The sequence below is a fragment of the Fringilla coelebs genome, assembly GCF_963513975.1.
Source record: "Fringilla coelebs genome assembly, chromosome: 22".
NCBI classification, from domain to species: Eukaryota; Metazoa; Chordata; class Aves; order Passeriformes; family Fringillidae; genus Fringilla; species Fringilla coelebs.
In genome coordinates this window covers 4,897,585-4,913,892 of record NC_140048.1, presented here as the reverse complement: position 1 = coordinate 4,913,892, position 16,308 = coordinate 4,897,585, and the positions used below count along the sequence as shown (strand labels likewise).

General features: G+C 53.3%; 1 protein-coding gene across 2 annotated transcripts; it reads right to left on the bottom strand.

Annotated features, from left to right (window-relative positions):
- Positions 1-1,673: 1,673 nt before the first annotated feature.
- On the bottom strand, positions 1,674-14,776 carry SLC2A1 (solute carrier family 2 member 1). Of its 2 annotated transcripts, XM_084220301.1 has the most exons (11): positions 14,652-14,776; positions 9,680-9,772; positions 5,958-6,118; positions 5,596-5,836; positions 5,095-5,257; positions 4,828-5,015; positions 4,633-4,737; positions 4,437-4,538; positions 4,012-4,215; positions 2,707-2,898; positions 1,674-1,988 (listed from the first exon to the last, which is right to left on the bottom strand). In XM_084220301.1, exons 1-11 carry the CDS (start codon positions 14,667-14,669, stop codon positions 1,986-1,988), a joined length of 1,470 nt encoding a protein of 489 aa, XP_084076427.1. In that variant the 5' UTR covers positions 14,670-14,776; the 3' UTR covers positions 1,674-1,985. The 2 variants fall into 2 exon arrangements, with proteins under 2 accessions (XP_084076427.1, XP_084076426.1); XM_084220300.1 differs by having other exon boundaries at positions 1,674-2,898.
- Positions 14,777-16,308: the final 1,532 nt, after the last annotated feature.

Genomic DNA, 16,308 nt, shown 5'->3' with positions numbered 1-16,308 from the left:
CTGGGAAAGGGGAGAAGGGAATCTCGGGCTGAGCCCTGAGCTCCCATTAAGGCTCATTTACTGCAGGAGGATTTATGAGGGTGTTTAATTGCCTTGCCGAGTTGGGCTGGAGTCAAGTGAGCTTTGTAAACGCTTCATCAAGCTGGGGCCTGAGCAATTAGCAGGGATTGCTGCTGCTGGGGAAGGGAAAACCGCAGGTTCAGCCACGTTCCATTCCAGGGGGTGGGATAAGGCTGCTCAGGGTGCACAGCACAGGCCTGGGGAAGGGCCAGGAGACCTCCCAACACTCCTGTGGGAGATGCTGGTGGTGTCTCCACCCCATCAGGTGGGGAACAAGCACCTCCATGGGGTGGGAGGTGCTGGAAGGGCCTGGAATGATCACTGCCATGGGGTGGGGGATGCTGGGGAGCTGCGCCTGCTGGCACAGTGCCCCAGGGCACAAGGATTTGGGTCACCAGGGATTTGGAGCTTGGTCATGGCTGTAATCCTTCCAGTGCTCCCAGGCTGAGCCTGCAGGGCCGTGTGGCTCCTCTGAATGTTCAACAAAACAAACCCAGCCTGGAAATGAAGGTTGTGCAGGGCCGAGCATCTCCTGGAGCTGGGAAGGAAACAGCAGAGTGAGGAGAGGAGCCCTGGGCACAGAAAGAACATTCTGGGGAGCTCTTAAAGACACTACAAGAGCAATTCCTGCAACAGCCGTGCCCTGCAGGGCAAAAAGCTGCTTCAATAAATAGAAAAAAAGCCTGAAGTGACCAAGATCAGCATTTCTTTGCCTGAAAGTGTTCAGGCTTGCAGTTCTTGGCACCTTCTCAGCTGGAGAGGAAAAAACCAAATCCACAGAGCAGCAGCAACCTCCTCCCTCCCTTCCCTTGCTCAGGTGCTCATGGCATGACCAAGGCTCTGTTCTGGGCAAGGGGAGCAGGTTTGGGATCCATGGGGCAGGACAGCTCCAGCCAGGTCCCCCCACCCCGTGATCCCAGCCCAGGCTGCTCCAGGCAATTAAAATCTGGTTGTGCACCCAGAGCAGGTATTTTGCAACCAGGTGAGTCGTTCCCGTGGTGGAAAAGCTTTGCAGGGACACGCACTCCCAGACACCCCCCCCAGCCCTGCCAGGGCAGGGAAAGTTTGGCTCCGAGAAATAAAGGCACAGGACACCAGGGCTGGGTGGCTGCTCACATTCTCCTTTATTGTTCACACCACACACCTTCCCCTTGGCACTTCACTGCAAGGATTTGCTTAAAAAACCACACACACACCCCCACAGCTTGGTGAGGCTGTGCCACGACCAGCTGAGAACAGGCATTTTAAAGAGATTTATTTTATTCCCCCCCCCCTTATTTTCTTTCACGTGTGGTCAAGTGTCATCACTTCCAAACCAAACAAATACATTTTAAAAAAGATACTATTAAAAAAAAAAAACAAAACAAAAAAACAAAAAAAAAAAACCTGAAAAACAACACAAACAAAAACAAACAACCCTCCCTGGGGCTTTGGGAATGTGCCAGGAGCTCCCACACCAGCTGCACTCAGGGAAATGTTTTCTTTTTGTGTGTTTTCAGTTTTGTTTGAAAAAGGACAGTATTTGTCATGTGTATTTTTTTTAATATACTACAGCCTGAAATTCAGTGCAATAGATACAACTACAGTGCAGAACTATACAAAAGTCATCCTAACCATGTACAAGCTTTTTTTTTTTCCTTAGTTGCTATAGAAACTATAACCTTTTTCTGTACCTTTTGTATGCATTATACAGTGTGAATATACTCCAAGAATATTTACAGTACTTGGCTTGTCAAATCAGAAACGCTATAACTTAATGTCTACTATTAACAACCATTGAACAAAAATATATATAATATAAATATCTTCCAGTCTATACACAGAGCAGGAAACAGCTGTATCCATGCGTTGCTGGATTTTGGTGAGTCCTGGGATGGGGGTGGTGATGGAGGGGGATGTTGTCGTGTGCGGCTGCCGCTGGCGCTTCACTGTCGGGCAAATATTGCCAAGATTAATCCCAAAATTCAACAAGAACACATCCCCCCTCTCCCATTTTCCCCTCCCAGCTGGAATTCAGGCGAAAGGAGAGGAGCCTGTGACAATGGATTGACCTTTCCAACCGATCCATCCGGACGGCTCCGTCCTCCGCGCTGCCCCGGGCGGGAGGTCCCCGTCCACGAACCCACCGCAGGGCTTGAAATCAAGGAGACTTTAAAAAAATTACTCATTTCCTTGGTAGGTTTTTTTTTAAAAAAATATTAGATTTAATCAATTTATGTGATTTTTTTTTTTTCCTCTATGATTAGAATGTTAAAAAATAAGTTTCCAGCTTTTTAAAAACTTCCTCTACGTGATTTTCCGTTAAATAACTATCGCGTCGTCAATAAAAAACAGGGAATGGCCCTCCTGTGGTGGGGGCTGCGTGGCTGGGTTTTAAAACACCTATTGGCTTTGAAATCTTGGACGCGAAACCAACTAAAAATATTAAATAAAATTCGTTCCTAGCAGAAAAAATAAAATAAAATAATAAAATAAAATAAAATAGCTCAGTCTGTCCCCAGTAAACCACCGAGGGAGGCTGGAGAGGGGGCATCAGAGCCAGATCCACCCCCCTACTCCACTCCCTCCTGTCTGGGGTCTGTACAAAGTGTTTTAAAAAGTCCCCCCGGGTTGGGGGGGCGGTGGCGCCGGGGGTCCAGGTTACACCTGCGAGTCAGCGCCCAGGCTGTGGAACTCGTCCGGGGTCTTGTCGCTCTGGCCGCCCCCGCTCTGCCGGAAGCCCGAGGCAATCTCGTCAAAGGTCCGGCCTTTGGTCTCCGGCACCTTGAAGTAGGTGAAGATGAAGAAGAGCACGAGCAGCACCGTGAAGATGATGAAGACGTAGGAGCCACAGAGTTGCTGGGATTGAAGGGAAAGGGGGAAGTGAGCGCATGGATGGAGGTCATAGAATCATGGAGTTGTTGAGGTTGGAAAAGCCCACCAAGATTGAGTCCAACCACCAACCCAGCACTGCCAGGTCCACCCCTAACCCATGTCCCCAAGTGCCACATCCAGGTGTTTTTGAGCACTTCCAGGGATGGTGATTTCACCACCTCCCTGACTGCCCTTTCCATGAAGAAATTTTCTCAATATCCAATCTAAACCTCCCCTGGCACAGCTTGGGGCTAGGTCCTCTCATCCTGTCCCTGTTCCCTGGGAGCAAAGCCTGACCCCCCTGCCCCAGCAGCCTCCTCCTGTCAGAGTTGTGCAGAGCCAGAAGGTCCCCCCTGAGCCTCCTCTTCTCCAGGCTGAGCCACCCCAGCAGCTCCTGGTGGCTCCAGACCTTCCCCAGCTCCATTCCTATCTCTGGACACAGAGTGATGGGCCATGGTTGAAGGACCAGCTGGTACCACCCTGCCCACACCTTGCCATGGCCATCCAAAACCCAGGTCCTCCTTTCAAGGAGGATCTAGAGTTCCATAAGAAACACCAAGTCAAGCTCCTGCTCCAGCCCCAAGTCCTTCTTCCCAAGGGATCTTAACCCAGCCTAGGTTTTAGGGCTGAAGATTGTGGCCCTGAAATTCACCACTGGATCCAGAAGCAGGATTTGGCACCAAGATTTGATATCAGGACACCACACCAAAATCCAGCACCAGGAACCAGCAGCCAGACCTGGGATTTGGATTTGGCAGGGGGATCCTGCACTGGAGTCTGGCACAGGGATCCAGCATCAGGATCCAGCTGGACACTCTTTCCATCCCTGATCCAGAACTGGCATCTGGATCCACCCTGAACCAACACAGTCTGACAGGCTGGGACTGAGACTCCCCAGGACTGCTGGGATCCTCTGGGACCCCCAGCTCCCTGTCCCCAGTCCCATGCCCCACTCCCCCTGCACTCCAGCCATCATTCCCCAGTGCCCAGGATCATTCCCCTGCCCTCCAGCCCTCATTCCCCAGTGCCCAGGATCATCCTCCAGCCCTCATTCCCCAGTGCTCCAGGATCATTCCCCTGCCCTGCAGCCCTCATTACCGCAATGTACTGGAAGCCCATTCCCACGATGAAGTTGGAGGTCCAGTTGGAGAGCCCGGCCACGGCGAAAGCAGCAGGACGGGGGCCTTGGCTGAACAGCTCCGCCACGATGAACCATGGGATGGGGCCTGGGCCAATCTCAAAGAAGGCCACAAACCCAAAGATGGCCACAATGCTGAGGTAGGACATCCAGGGCATTTGGTCCTAGGCCAAGGGAGAGGGAGAAGGTTGGTGCCATGAAGGGGACATGGCACCTGGACACCTCAGCTGGTGCTGGCACAGGAGCCATGAAGCTGAAGCAGAATTCTAGGAGCTCAGGAGAGATGTGACAATGGGGACTGAAGGCTCAGCCATCACTTCCAGGAGGAATAAGTCCCTCCTCCCCAGTCCCCCCTCCTCCTCCTCCCGGCCTCCCCAGCACTCACCAGCAGCGTGAGGGCGATGGTCATGAGAATGGCACATCCAGCCATCCCTGCCAGCCCAATGAGGTGCAGGGTCCTGCGGCCGGCTCGCTCCACCACAAAGAGCTGTGGGATGGACAAGATCCATCAGCACCTCCCCAGCCTGCAGGAAAGGCCCCTCCTCCCACCTTCCCTGGACCCTGGGGGGGACAAAACTCACCGAGACCACTGTGAAGGCTGTGTTCACCACGCCAGAGCCAATGGTGGCATAGACAGGCTGCTCCACCCCTGACTTCTCAAAGATGCTGGTGGAGTAGTAGAAGACCTACAGAGGGCAGGGAGGTGCCACAAGTCAGATCCTGGAGCTCTGGTGAAGCAAGCTGACCCCTGGCATTCAGACCCCACCCAGCCTCACCGCGTTGATCCCTGAGAGCTGCTGGGAGAGCTGCAGGACGATGGCGATGAGGATGGGCTGGCGGTACATGGGCGAGCGGAACAGCTCCATGATGGTCACCTTCTTCTCCCTCATCATCTGCCGGCTCTCCTCCTTCATCTCCTGCAGGTCACTGCTCACGTCTGTCGTGCCTCGCAGCTTCTTGAGCACTGAGAGGGAGAGGTGGGCTCAGGAGATGTCGAGGACCCTGCAGAGTGCCAGGATGGGCCCTGCAGAGGGGTCACTCACCACTCTTGGCTTTGTTCTCCTCGTTGCGGTTGATGAGCAGGAACCGGGGGCTCTCAGGGGCGAAGGGCAGGATGATGCACTGCAGCAGGGCAGGAACGAAGATGAAGCCCAGCAGCAGCGGCCAGAGAGAGTCGTTTCCCATGATCAAGTCCAAACCAAACACCTGAGGAGGAGTAGAAGGATTGAGTCACCCATCCCAGCTGGAAAAGTCCTGGTTGGACACAACTCTGCAACTCATGGTGGGCTCCAAGCTGGAGCAGCCATTGGAGGGACTGCTGTGCTGCTTCCAGGTGGCCAAGAGATGTTAATATCCTGATGCTACCCATCCCAAACCTTCAGATTCCACAGCATCCCTGCTCCTGCTGAGCTCCAGCTTCACCCCTCCCACCCCAGCTCCACCTGAAAGGTTTTCAGATCCACAGCACCCCATCCTCGCAGTCCCTGAGGAGTGTCAGGATCAAAAAGAGGGAGAACCCCCCCAAAACATTCTGCAGTGCTCACCTGTGCAATGAGGATGCCCAGGACGATGCCAAGCTGGTGGAAGGTGCCCAGGGCCCCCCGCAGGGCAGTAGGGGACACCTCGCCCACGTACATGGGCACGAAACCCGTGGTGAGGCCAGAGTAGAGGCCAATGATGAAGCGGCCGAGGATGAGCATCTCAAAGGAGAAAGCCATCTTGGAGAAGCCCATGAGGACAGCTGACACGAAGGCAAGGATGTTGGACATCAGCATGGAATTGCGTCTGGAGAGGGATGGAGGAGAGAGGTGAGGAACACCAGGAGAACCCCAAGGTCAGCCCTTGGAAGGCCAGGGTGAGGCAGCAGAGCCTCCCCCCTGCAGGATCCACCAGGCTCAGAGCTCACCTTCCGAAGCGATTGACAAAGAGCCCCACGGAGAAGGAGCCGATCATGCCCCCGACAGAGAAGATGGCAACGGAGAGGGACCAGAGCGTGGTGAGGGTGGCGGGGCTGATGGGCTCCTTGTATCGGTACAGCCACGTGAGGTTGTAGAAATCCTCAATCACCTGGAAAACAAGGAGGGAAACCAAACCACGCGTCAAGGCCGCCCCCGCCTCAGCCGCGCCACCGGAGGGACGAGTCTCTCACAAGACAGTGCGTCACCAGAGCCGCTGGCCAAGGGAGGGAACTGCTGGGATCCGTGGGGGAAATGCAGCCCAACGGGTTCTGGGCTCGCCCTGCCCGGAGAGCCATGGCGGGAGGGACGCCAAACTCGCCGGGCAGGCACGGGGAGGTCACGCTGCTCCCCAGGGCAGGGCAGAGCCGGAGATGCGCCGGCCCTGCGGAGCGAGGGCAGGAGCACAGGGCAGCTCCCATCCCCTTGGATGCTCCTGGAGTTGGATTTCCAGGTTTTCCCCCCCAAGAATTCCATAACACACGATCTCTGCCGTGGTTCTGCAGGACCGTGATGCCAACACCCGACACAGGCCTTGGTTTGAAACACCAAGAACAGCCTGGTTTGTGAATTTAAGTGGCTTTATATAAATTTTGCATCTTTTTATGAACAAAGCATGTACACTTATATACAAAATATATACATTTTGTATACTTCTGATGTATTTTTAAAGCTAGCCCATCACTGGTAGCTTCAGCAAGCTCCTGTCCCTGCCTATGGCTGGGAAAATGGCCTAAATGACCCTCTAAAGGTTCCTCCCCATCCAAATCCTTCATAATGCCATGATTTAAGGGTCACCCATCCCCAAACCACCACAGCAAAGGGCTCCATAACACCCCACCAAGCCCAGGTGAAAGGAGCAGAAATTCCAGAGATTCCCTGCTTTGCTGGGCTTCAGGTGGCTCCAAGATTTTGCTTCTCTGAATGGCTTCACTCCCAATTCACCATATTTTACACTATTGTGTAAAATATTACTCCACCTTCCACTTTTCCCATCAATCCAAGCCCAAACAGGAGCCCTGGTAGAGACAGCACAAGAAATATACACTGGGCTAGGTACAAGTCCCAATTATATCATTTCTTTGCCAAGTTGTTCCTCTTCCAAAGCAGAGAAATTGTCAGAATTTCCATTTAAGTGATTTTGTTCCCTCCTGTTTCACCCCGGGGTTTGGATACTTATCCCCTTTTTAACAGAATTCCCAAAATAATTGATTGGGTTATTGGAGAGTAATTGGGCTGGCTCAGGCTCTCAGTAGGCCCAGGGGGTATCTGAAAATAACAGCCCGTCCTGCCCCTTCCTCCTGGAAAAAAGGGAAGATGCTTTGAAGAACCCAATGGTTTTTTAGGAGAGGAAGAGGCGAAAAAAGGGTGAAGGAAAATAAATTTGTTTTCCCCAAAACTGGGGCTTTCCCCCCCTTTTCAGCTGAGTGTTGTGATGCATCCCCACCCTGCAGCTCCATGAATCCCAACACCAGAGCATCCCAAACCTGTGCCCTGATGCATCTCAGTGCATCCTCATCCCAAGCCTTCACTCCAGTTTATCCCACTGCATCCCCATCCTGTGCCTCAGTGCATCCCGAGGCATTCCTGTCCCAATCCTGCCCTCCCTGTATCCCCATCCTGCATCCCAACTATGCCCCAGTTTATCCCAGTGCACCCCCATTCTAAGTCCTGCACAGTAACGTGTCCCTAGCCCAGTTCCACACTTTTTGTCCCCATCCTTAAGGCTGGGATGACCCCCTGTGTCCAGCACATCCTGCTGCCCAGGAAAACCCCCATCCCACCTCCCCTGGTGCTCCCACAGGGAGCATCCCAAATCCATCCCCTCAACACTGGTGGCTTGTCCTGTGCCATGTGGCTCCTCCTGGCCTCAGCCCAAGGGATTCATAGTAACAGTTGCCTCTTGGAGGCAGATCTCATAAGCTCTTGGACATCTATAACACACCCAAGATAGCTCAGCTACCTTTGGAGACATAAAATCAGCAGGATGCCTTCTGTTGCAGTGTTGGAAACAAAAAGGTTTTATAAAAGGCAAAATAGCAAACTCTTTGCTGAGAAAAACCAATCCAGGTGCAAGAAGTTCTTGCTCCTGGTAAAACACCTCACAAAAACAATTAGTTTCTCTCTTCTCTTCTTTTTCTAGTAAATTGCCCAGGTGGGACTTTTTGGCTCCTGTCCAACTGGCCATCCTTAAGTTTGAGGTGAAGTCCCTCAAGCCTATGAGATGCCTTTTTCACCTAATCAAGGAGAGAAGCTTCTGGGCTTCTTTCCTTTTTAAGGAGACAAAGGATAGTTTTGTCACTCAGAAGGCACATTCCTACAATTCATCCCCAAAATCATGAGGAAAACTGTGGCAACACCAGTCATGAGTGTCTGGATTTGCTGGGGGCTGCAGGCAGAGGGGCTGAGACCCTCGGGAAGCTCAGAGCTGATCCCTGAGCACCCATGGCAGCCAGAGCAGCTGGGAGAGCATGGAGAGCCCCTCCAGGCCAGGGAACACAGCTCCTCCTGGGACGTGGCTCTGACCAGCGTGGTGAGCACAGCATCCCCTCCTCCCACGGTGCCAGAGCTGGGGAAAGTGAGGGCAGATGCTGGGCAGCAGCTCCTCAGTGCCATCCCAGGCATTTCCCAGCTCCAAGGCTGCTCCATGGCCCATCTCCCAGGCACTGTGTGCTCAGGGCCATCCCCAGCCTCACAGCAGTGCACGTGAAGCAAGGAGGCTTTGGGATAATTCAGGAGGCCTTCAGCAGCACCCTGCAGCTTCTGGGGGGGAGCTGCAGCCTTCAGCCCCAGGAATTGAACCTGGGATTCAGTTCTGTGTAAGGCAACACCTTGAACAAATGCCTGGCTTTTTTCCTCTTCCCACACTGATGGGGCCTGGGGAGTTTTCCCACAGGGTCTTCTATCCCACAAGGAGTTTTCCCAATGCTTGTGGTGACGTTCCAGAAGCACTCACTGGGATGAGATTAAACTCTGGCAGCTGGATCCTGCCCCAGTGGGTTGCATTCTTGGGGTGATGAAAGTCAGGGGCAGCTTTGCTCCCACCAGAGCTCAAGCTGCCCCTCCACACCTTATCCCAGCACAAGAGCTGTGCCCAGGGAACGTTGCAAGCACCACATTGGAATCCTGAGCTTATTTTCCAAGCGTTTAACACCTCAAACAGCCACCAAATCTGGGAGAAGTCATGTTTTCCATGGACCACCAGTATCTACCAGCAGCAGGAAGGTCCTGGCTGTACATGAGAGGAACCAACACTTTGTGCACTCCATCCTGCTCACAGCACTTCCCAGCCAACTCTCTCCTCCCAAAACCTTGTGCTGGGATGCAAAACCCCGAGCTCTGGTCAGAGCAGCCACTCAGGATGACTCAAACCTTAATTACCTCCCAGACCTTCACTAAGAGCCGAGGTGAAAAGTTCCACCAGCCCCACCCAGAGAGCATCCTGCAGGCACTGCTGGGATTTTTTCCCAACAAAAAACGCCAAGCAAGGAGGAGGAAACAAATTCTCCAGGGAAGGCTGGAGCTAAATAACTCCCTCTCAAATCCCATTAGAGCCCTAAGCTGCCTAGTGGGATGTACTATTTTAGCCAGGCTGGCAGCAGAGGCTGGTTTGTTTTCAGACACGGGCTGGGGGGGCTGGAATTTCCCTGTGGAGGGTTCTGGGAGCACTCACCTTCTGCGGGGCGTTGATGACGCCGGTGTTGTATCCGAACTGGAGGGAGCCCAGCACTGCTCCTCCCACAGCCAGCATCAGGCGAGCCGTCATCTGCCAGAAAACAGGGAAAAAAGGGTTAAATCTGGGATCCCCACAGCCCTGTCTCCTCAGCACAGCAATACCAGGGCACTGCACGGGACAAAAACAGGGAAAAGGGTTAAATCTGGCATCCCCACAGCCCTGTTTCACCCAGCAGAGCGATACCAGGGCACTGCACAGGACAAAAAGAGGGAAAAGGGTTAAAAATGGGATCCCTGCAGCCCTGTTTCCCCCAGCAGAGTGATACCAGAGCACTGCACAGGACAAAAACAGGGAAAAGGGCTAAATCTGGGATCCCCACAACCCTGTCTCCCCTAGCACAGCAATACCAGGGCACTGCACAGGACAAAAACAGGGAAAAAAGGTTAAATCTGGGGTCCTCACAGCCCTGTCTCCCCCAGCACAGCAATACCAGGGCAGTGCACAGGACAAAAACAGGGAAAAGGGTTAAATCCGGGATCCCTGCAGCCCTGTTTACCCCAGCAGAGTGATACCAGGGCACTGCACCGGACGCTGCAAAGGCAGTGAGTACAAATATTCAGAATCAAAGACAAAACTCACTGTTTTTGGTGCAAGGGAGGAAAAATAATTACAAAAATGTCATTTTGGAGGGGTTAAAAAACTCCATGGTTTGGGGGATTCCAGGAATTTCAGCCCTGGAGGTGTTCTGGGGGCTCCAAGGAGGCTCTAGGTGCCCATGGGGCCAGCAGGATGCTCCAGGAAGCTGCGCTAAGGACAGCTTCCCATGGCAGTCTAATTAAGAGTCACTGAGCAAAACCCGGGTTAGCTGGCAAGGCCTTCCTTCCCCAGCCTCCTCTTCCTCCCGCCTGAGCCAGAGCAACAATCACAGCCTTGTTTGGGAGCGGGGTCAGGGCAGGCCAGCGCTTGGGCCACCTTCGTTACCAGCCCAATTATCCCAGGCAGGAGATTTTCCCGGCACTAGAACCAGGATCCGACATTCCCACTTAATCAGCTTTGGGACGAGCCACGTGAAATTTATAAACCCCTTAATTTGAGGGGGGTGGGGGGGTGGGGTTCTCCCTAAGTACCAACATGTCACCCCAAGGATGCTCCCAGGGTATCTTGGATTAATATTCCCAAGGGATCTATGCCTCAGATCCCATCCAAATGAGGGGAGGTGACTCCAACTCCCTCCCCAAAAAGGATATTTTTTATATTTAAGAACCATTCACCTCTTTCTTTTTATAAATAATGGATTTAATGCTGCTCCCTGACCCTGCCACTCTGGCCACCGCCTCCCTCCCTCCCTCCCTCCGCGTGAAAGTTCCCAGGGGAAAAGCAGAGGGAATGAAGCCAGGCCCGTTAATGAAGCTCATTAATTAGGCTTGGCCCCAACACAACTAATCAGGGAGGTTTTGGCACTTGGATTTGGTTGGCGCTTCGGAGTAAATCCACCCCGAGGAGCAAACACCTCCTCCGTGTTTGGGAGGGCACCACCAGGCTGGGAAGTTGGTGGTGTCCCCCCCCCAAAAAAAAAAGCACAGAAAAAGCCCCAAAAACGCCACAATTCCAGCTGTGACCTCATCCATCCCCCGAAAACCTCGGATGGGAATGTTCAAAGCACCTGTTGCTTGGGGAAACCTTAAAAAAAGGGGGATTTGAGTGGGTTTGGGGGGGATTGGGAGGTTTGGGGTGATTTCTTTTTGTTTTTGGTGGATCACTCTGGTGTGTTTGGGTGCTGATTTTGATTTCTCCTGGCTAAAGGGCACCCTGGAGCTGGCAGGCGCTCCCCTAGGTAGGGCAAGCACAGGTGAGTCATGGCTCCAGGGATGGGGATGCAGCAGTCAGATGAACTTTGCTCCAGGAAGGTGAGAGGCAACAACAGCTTGATGCACCCACACCAGCCACTACCCAAAAAAAAAAAAAAAAAATTTTAAATTTTAAAAATTAAATTTATTTTTCAATTTTAACATTTAGAAAAGAGGAACTTTTCATGGTTACCAAAAAATAAAAATAGATTAAATTCCAGAAAAAATCCAACTTGTATTTCCATTAAATTCCAGCAGTCTGGAGATAGAAAACGGAAAAGCCGGCAGGAAAGATTTGCTTTTTGGAGGCTCGTCCCGAGTCCCGAGTCGGGTCAGGGTGAGTCAGCTCCCGCTGCTCCCTCCCCAGCCCAAACACGCTGCCCCGATCCCGGAGCCTTTCAGCTTGAACTTCGCCATTAAAGGCAAGTTTGGGGCGGGGGGGGAGGGGGGGGAAATAATTAAATAAAGGGAAAAGTCGATTTTTAAGGGCAGCTTTGCCCAGGCAGCTCCTGCCAAATCCCACGTGGGGCTGTGGGGAGATTTTTTTTTTTTAACTCCTTGCAGGAAAAAGCATCTTTATCAGGAATTTTGGGACAATTTCCTTTTTATTTCCATTAAATATACTTATTTAAGCCTGGCTAGACCCCAAACTCCTGGTTTTATCCTTAAGAATTCCTCTATGTCATAAGGAAAGACAGGTTTTTAATAAATTTCTAGTACTTGTTTTCTTTTTAGCTGCTTCCTGCTTCCTCTCCAGCTCCAACACGGAAGCCAGGACACTCTGAGGAGGATCTGGGGGGCCAACAGGGCCCCCCCAAACCTGCTGCCTTTGGCTTTACAGCTCTATATTTAACCTTTTTTTTTTATCCTCCAGCCTGGAAGGACTTTGGGATACAGCCCACCTCACGGATCAAAGGAATGAATAAACCCTTTAAAAGCAAAATAATAATATCAAAATATTAATATAAAGATATTGAAAGAGTGGCCCAGCAGGGAATTCCAACTTTTTTCACTCCAGCATGGAGGATTTTGGGATGCTGCTGCCTCATAAAAAACAAGGAATCCATAATTCCTTCTAAATACCAAAAAAAATGTCCTGGAAGGGAATTTCAACTTCTTTTACTCCAGTGCAGGAAGACTTGGGCAATTTTGGGATGCTGATTATTTCGTGGATCAAGTCAATTAATAATTTCTCTAAAAGCAAATTAGCAAGAACATGAAAAAAACAAAGGTCCCAGAAGGACATCCCACTTGGTTTTTGGTTTTTTTTTTTACTCCAGCGTGGAGGATTTTGGGATGCTGTGGAGCAAGAAAAATTAGTAATTCCTTAAAAATCCAAATAACACTTAAAAAGGGAGTGCCAAGAGGGAATTTTGGGCAAAGCCACATGACAAATACACCATTAAAATGATCCAGGAGGATTTAAGGAGCAGCCACTGTTTCCAAATGGATGCAGAGGGGACGACTCAGAGGTGCAGCCCCTTGCACACTCACTTGCACACGGACAGCACGGCTGCAGCTGCCTCCCAACCCGGGAAAAATCCACTCCGAACCCACGGGAGAGGATCTAAACCCAGAACATTCGGGGGTCACGGTGGGATCTGGGCTGGGGGACAGAACCGGGGGGATGGGAAGGAGCAGCGCAATTTGGTTTTTTTTTTTATTTATTTTGCTTCCCTACTTAAAGGTCATCCAGGGACGGCGACACAATCGCAGCGAGTTTTGCAACCGCGACCAGCACGGGAGACGTTTTTGCATGGAATGAGCTGGAAAAAACAGACGGAATGTGCGACGTCCTCCCCCACACAGACACACATCCCGGTTAATAATATTAATAAAATTAATTATTAAATTTAAAGGGGGTTCTGGAAGGGAGTTTGTCTCCCACCTCCTAACCGCCAGCTGTTTCCATGAAAAATACCTTTTCTTTTTTCCATGCAAAACACACTCTGGATGGAAGTGTCACCCATCAGCGCTCGGCAAATCATCCTTGAGATTAATTACCTTTCCAAAAAATTAATCATTTCTAACCCAAATCCATCCTAGGCGGGGGGGTTGCGGAGCTGGGAAAGCAGCGGGAACGCGGCTCCGGCTGCATTCGGGAAGCCGGGAGTTAAATGCGTCGGATTTCTTGGGTATGAGACGAAATTTGCGTTTAATTCCAGCCCCCATCACCGCGCTGCCGGCCGGCACGTTCCCGGCTGCCACCCCCAATCCCCCCAGCCAGCCTGAAAACAAGCACGGGAACCGCAAAAATTGGGATATATATATAGAGAGAGAGATATAGATCCTTAAATTAAAGAAAATTGGGGATTTCATGGTCAAAAGGGGGAGGAGGAGGGGGGAGAGGGAGTTGTTTTGAAGGGGGGAAAAATACCAAGAGGGATCGCTCCCGTCTCATCTTTAATTAGGATAAAATCGCGATTTTGGGGTTAATGACACTTCGTGCCGCCACGCAGCCAATTTCCCAACGCATCCCCCCCTTCCCAAAAAAACCCCAAAAGTAGCTGGATTAATTCCAGCTATTCCCGGTCGAGAGCATTGGTGAGGACGGAAGCACTCTGGTGGTTGGAATGAAGCAAACGGGGGCTGATGTCAGTGACCTGTTAGAATTAACCACCGGGATCGTTCTGTGCTTTTACCCCTCCAAATTAAATCTAAATTAATTAATTTGGGATGGGGAGGGTGTCGGTGGATCCCGGCGGCTGCCGAGCGGCCGGGAGAGCTCCGAGCATTTAATAACTCGCAGGCTGGGATAAATTACCAGGAACTGGGTCAGACGCTGCGGGCGGGATGTGCCCGGCCGAGCCCCGGCCCCGCGGGGATCCGGGGGGTCCCGGCGGGGTCACCCCAGCCCCGCAGCCCCCACGAGCCTCGCTGGGCTCTGGGGCCGCCCTCCCCTGCGAAACGGGATCAAAAGGGACAGGATCGGCTCGGTCCGCGCGTTTCCGCCCTCCGGGGCAGCGCGGAGCCCGGAGCGGCGGCCGGGCGCGCTGCGAGGCGCGGAGGCGGCACCGGCCGGGGCTGAGGGGACAGCGCGGAGCAAACGGCGATCGCGGCGGCCGCGCGCGTGCGGGGGCGGCGCGGGGTTGCGTAAGGCAGGGCCGGGGTAGCGGGCTCACCTTGCTGCTGGTGTCCATGGCGGGGCCGGGGCCGTGCGGGCGGGCGGCTGGCGGGGCCGGGGCGCTGAGGCGCGGGGCGCGCGGTGCGCTGAGGAGCGGGGCGGAGGCGCGGCCGCCGCCCGGGCATTGGAGGCGCTTTAAGCGCGGGCGGGGGCGGCGCGAGGCCGCGGCGCCCCATTGGGCGGCGTGAGGGAGGGGGCGGGGCCACAGCGGAGGCGGTGCGAGGCAGCGGCGCCCATTGGGCGGCGTGAGGCGGGGGGCGGGGCCAGGGCGGGGGGCGGGGCTGAGGGGCCGCGAATGGGGGGCGTGGGAGGGGGCGCGCGGGGGGCGGCGGCGCGTGCGGGGCTGCACGTGGGCGGCGGGGGAGGGGACGGGAGCGAGGGTCCGGGAGAGACGGAGGGTGTCCGTCTGTCCTTCTGTGTGAGAGAGACAGTGTGTCCGTCTGTCCGTCTGTGTGACTATGTGCCTGTGTGAGAGAGACGGAGGGTGTCCGTCTGTCCGTCTGTCCGTCTGAGAGAGACAGTGTGTCCGTCTGTCCGTCTGTGTGACTGTGTGTCTGTGAGAGAGACGGAGGGTGTCCGTCTGTCCGTCTGAGAGAGACAGTGTGTCCGTCTGTCCGTCTGAGTGTGTGTGAGAGACAGAGTGTGTCCGTCTGTCCGTCTGAGAGAGACAGTGTGTCCGTCTGTCCGTCTGTGTGTCTGTGAGAGACAGAGTGTGTCCGTCTGTGTTTGTGTTAGAGAGACGGAGGGTGTCCGTCTGACCGTCTGAGAGAGACCGTGTGTCCGTCTGTCCGTCTGTGTGTGTGTGAGAGACAGTGTGTCCGTGTGTCCGAGAGAGACAGAGTGTGTCCGTCTGTCCGTCTGTGAGAGACAGTGTGTCCGTCTGTGTGTCTGTGAGCCTGTGAGAGAGACAGAGTGTGTGTCCGTCTGTCCGTCTGTGTGTGTCTGTGAGCCTGTGAGAGAGACAGTGTGTCTGTCTGTCCGTCTGAGAGAGACAGAGTGTGTCCGTCTGTCTGTGTGTCTGTGTGAGAGAGACAGTGTGTCTGTCTGTGTGTCTGTGAGAGAGATGGAGTGTGTCCGTCTGTCCGTCTGAGAGAGAGTCGGAGTGTGTCCGTCTCTCCGTCTGTGTGTCTGTGTGAGAGAGACGGAGTGTGTCCATCTGTCCGTCTGTGTGTCTGAGAGAGACAGAGTGTGTTCGTCTGTGAGACAGAGTGTGTCTGTCTGTCCGTGTGTCTGTGAGAGAGACAGTCTGTCCGTCTGTGTGTCTGTATGTCTGAGAGAGACAGTGTGTCCGTCTGTCCATCTGTGTGTCCGTGAGAGAGACAGAGTGTGTCCGTCTGTCCGTGTGTCCGTCCGTGTGTCCATAAGAGACAGTGTGTCCGTCTGTCCGTCTCTGTGTGTGTGTGTGTGTGTGTGTGAGTGACAGAGTGTCCGTCTGTCCGTGTGTGTCTGTGTGTCCATGTGTCTGTGTGTGCCTGTGGGAGTGACAGAGTGTCTGTGTGTCTGTGAGTGTCCGTGTGTCTGTGTAAGTGTCCGTGTGTCCGTGTGAGACAGTGTCCATGTGTCTGTGTATGTGTGAGCACGTGTGTGTCTGTGTGAGTGTGTCTGTCCGTATGTCTGTCTGTATCTCTGTACGTGCTGCAAGGGTTTGCACACCT

Bases quoted from the DNA above. Each gene is read 5' to 3' on its own strand.
- SLC2A1 (XM_084220300.1), bottom strand. The intron at 5,258-5,595 runs GTGAGCACTGCA...ACTCCTCCTCAG, and splicing joins TGGGCATCCTCATTGCACAG to GTGTTTGGTTTGGACTTGAT. The intron at 2,899-4,011 runs GTAATGAGGGCT...CTTCAATCCCAG, and splicing joins TGGGCTTCCAGTACATTGCG to CAACTCTGTGGCTCCTACGT.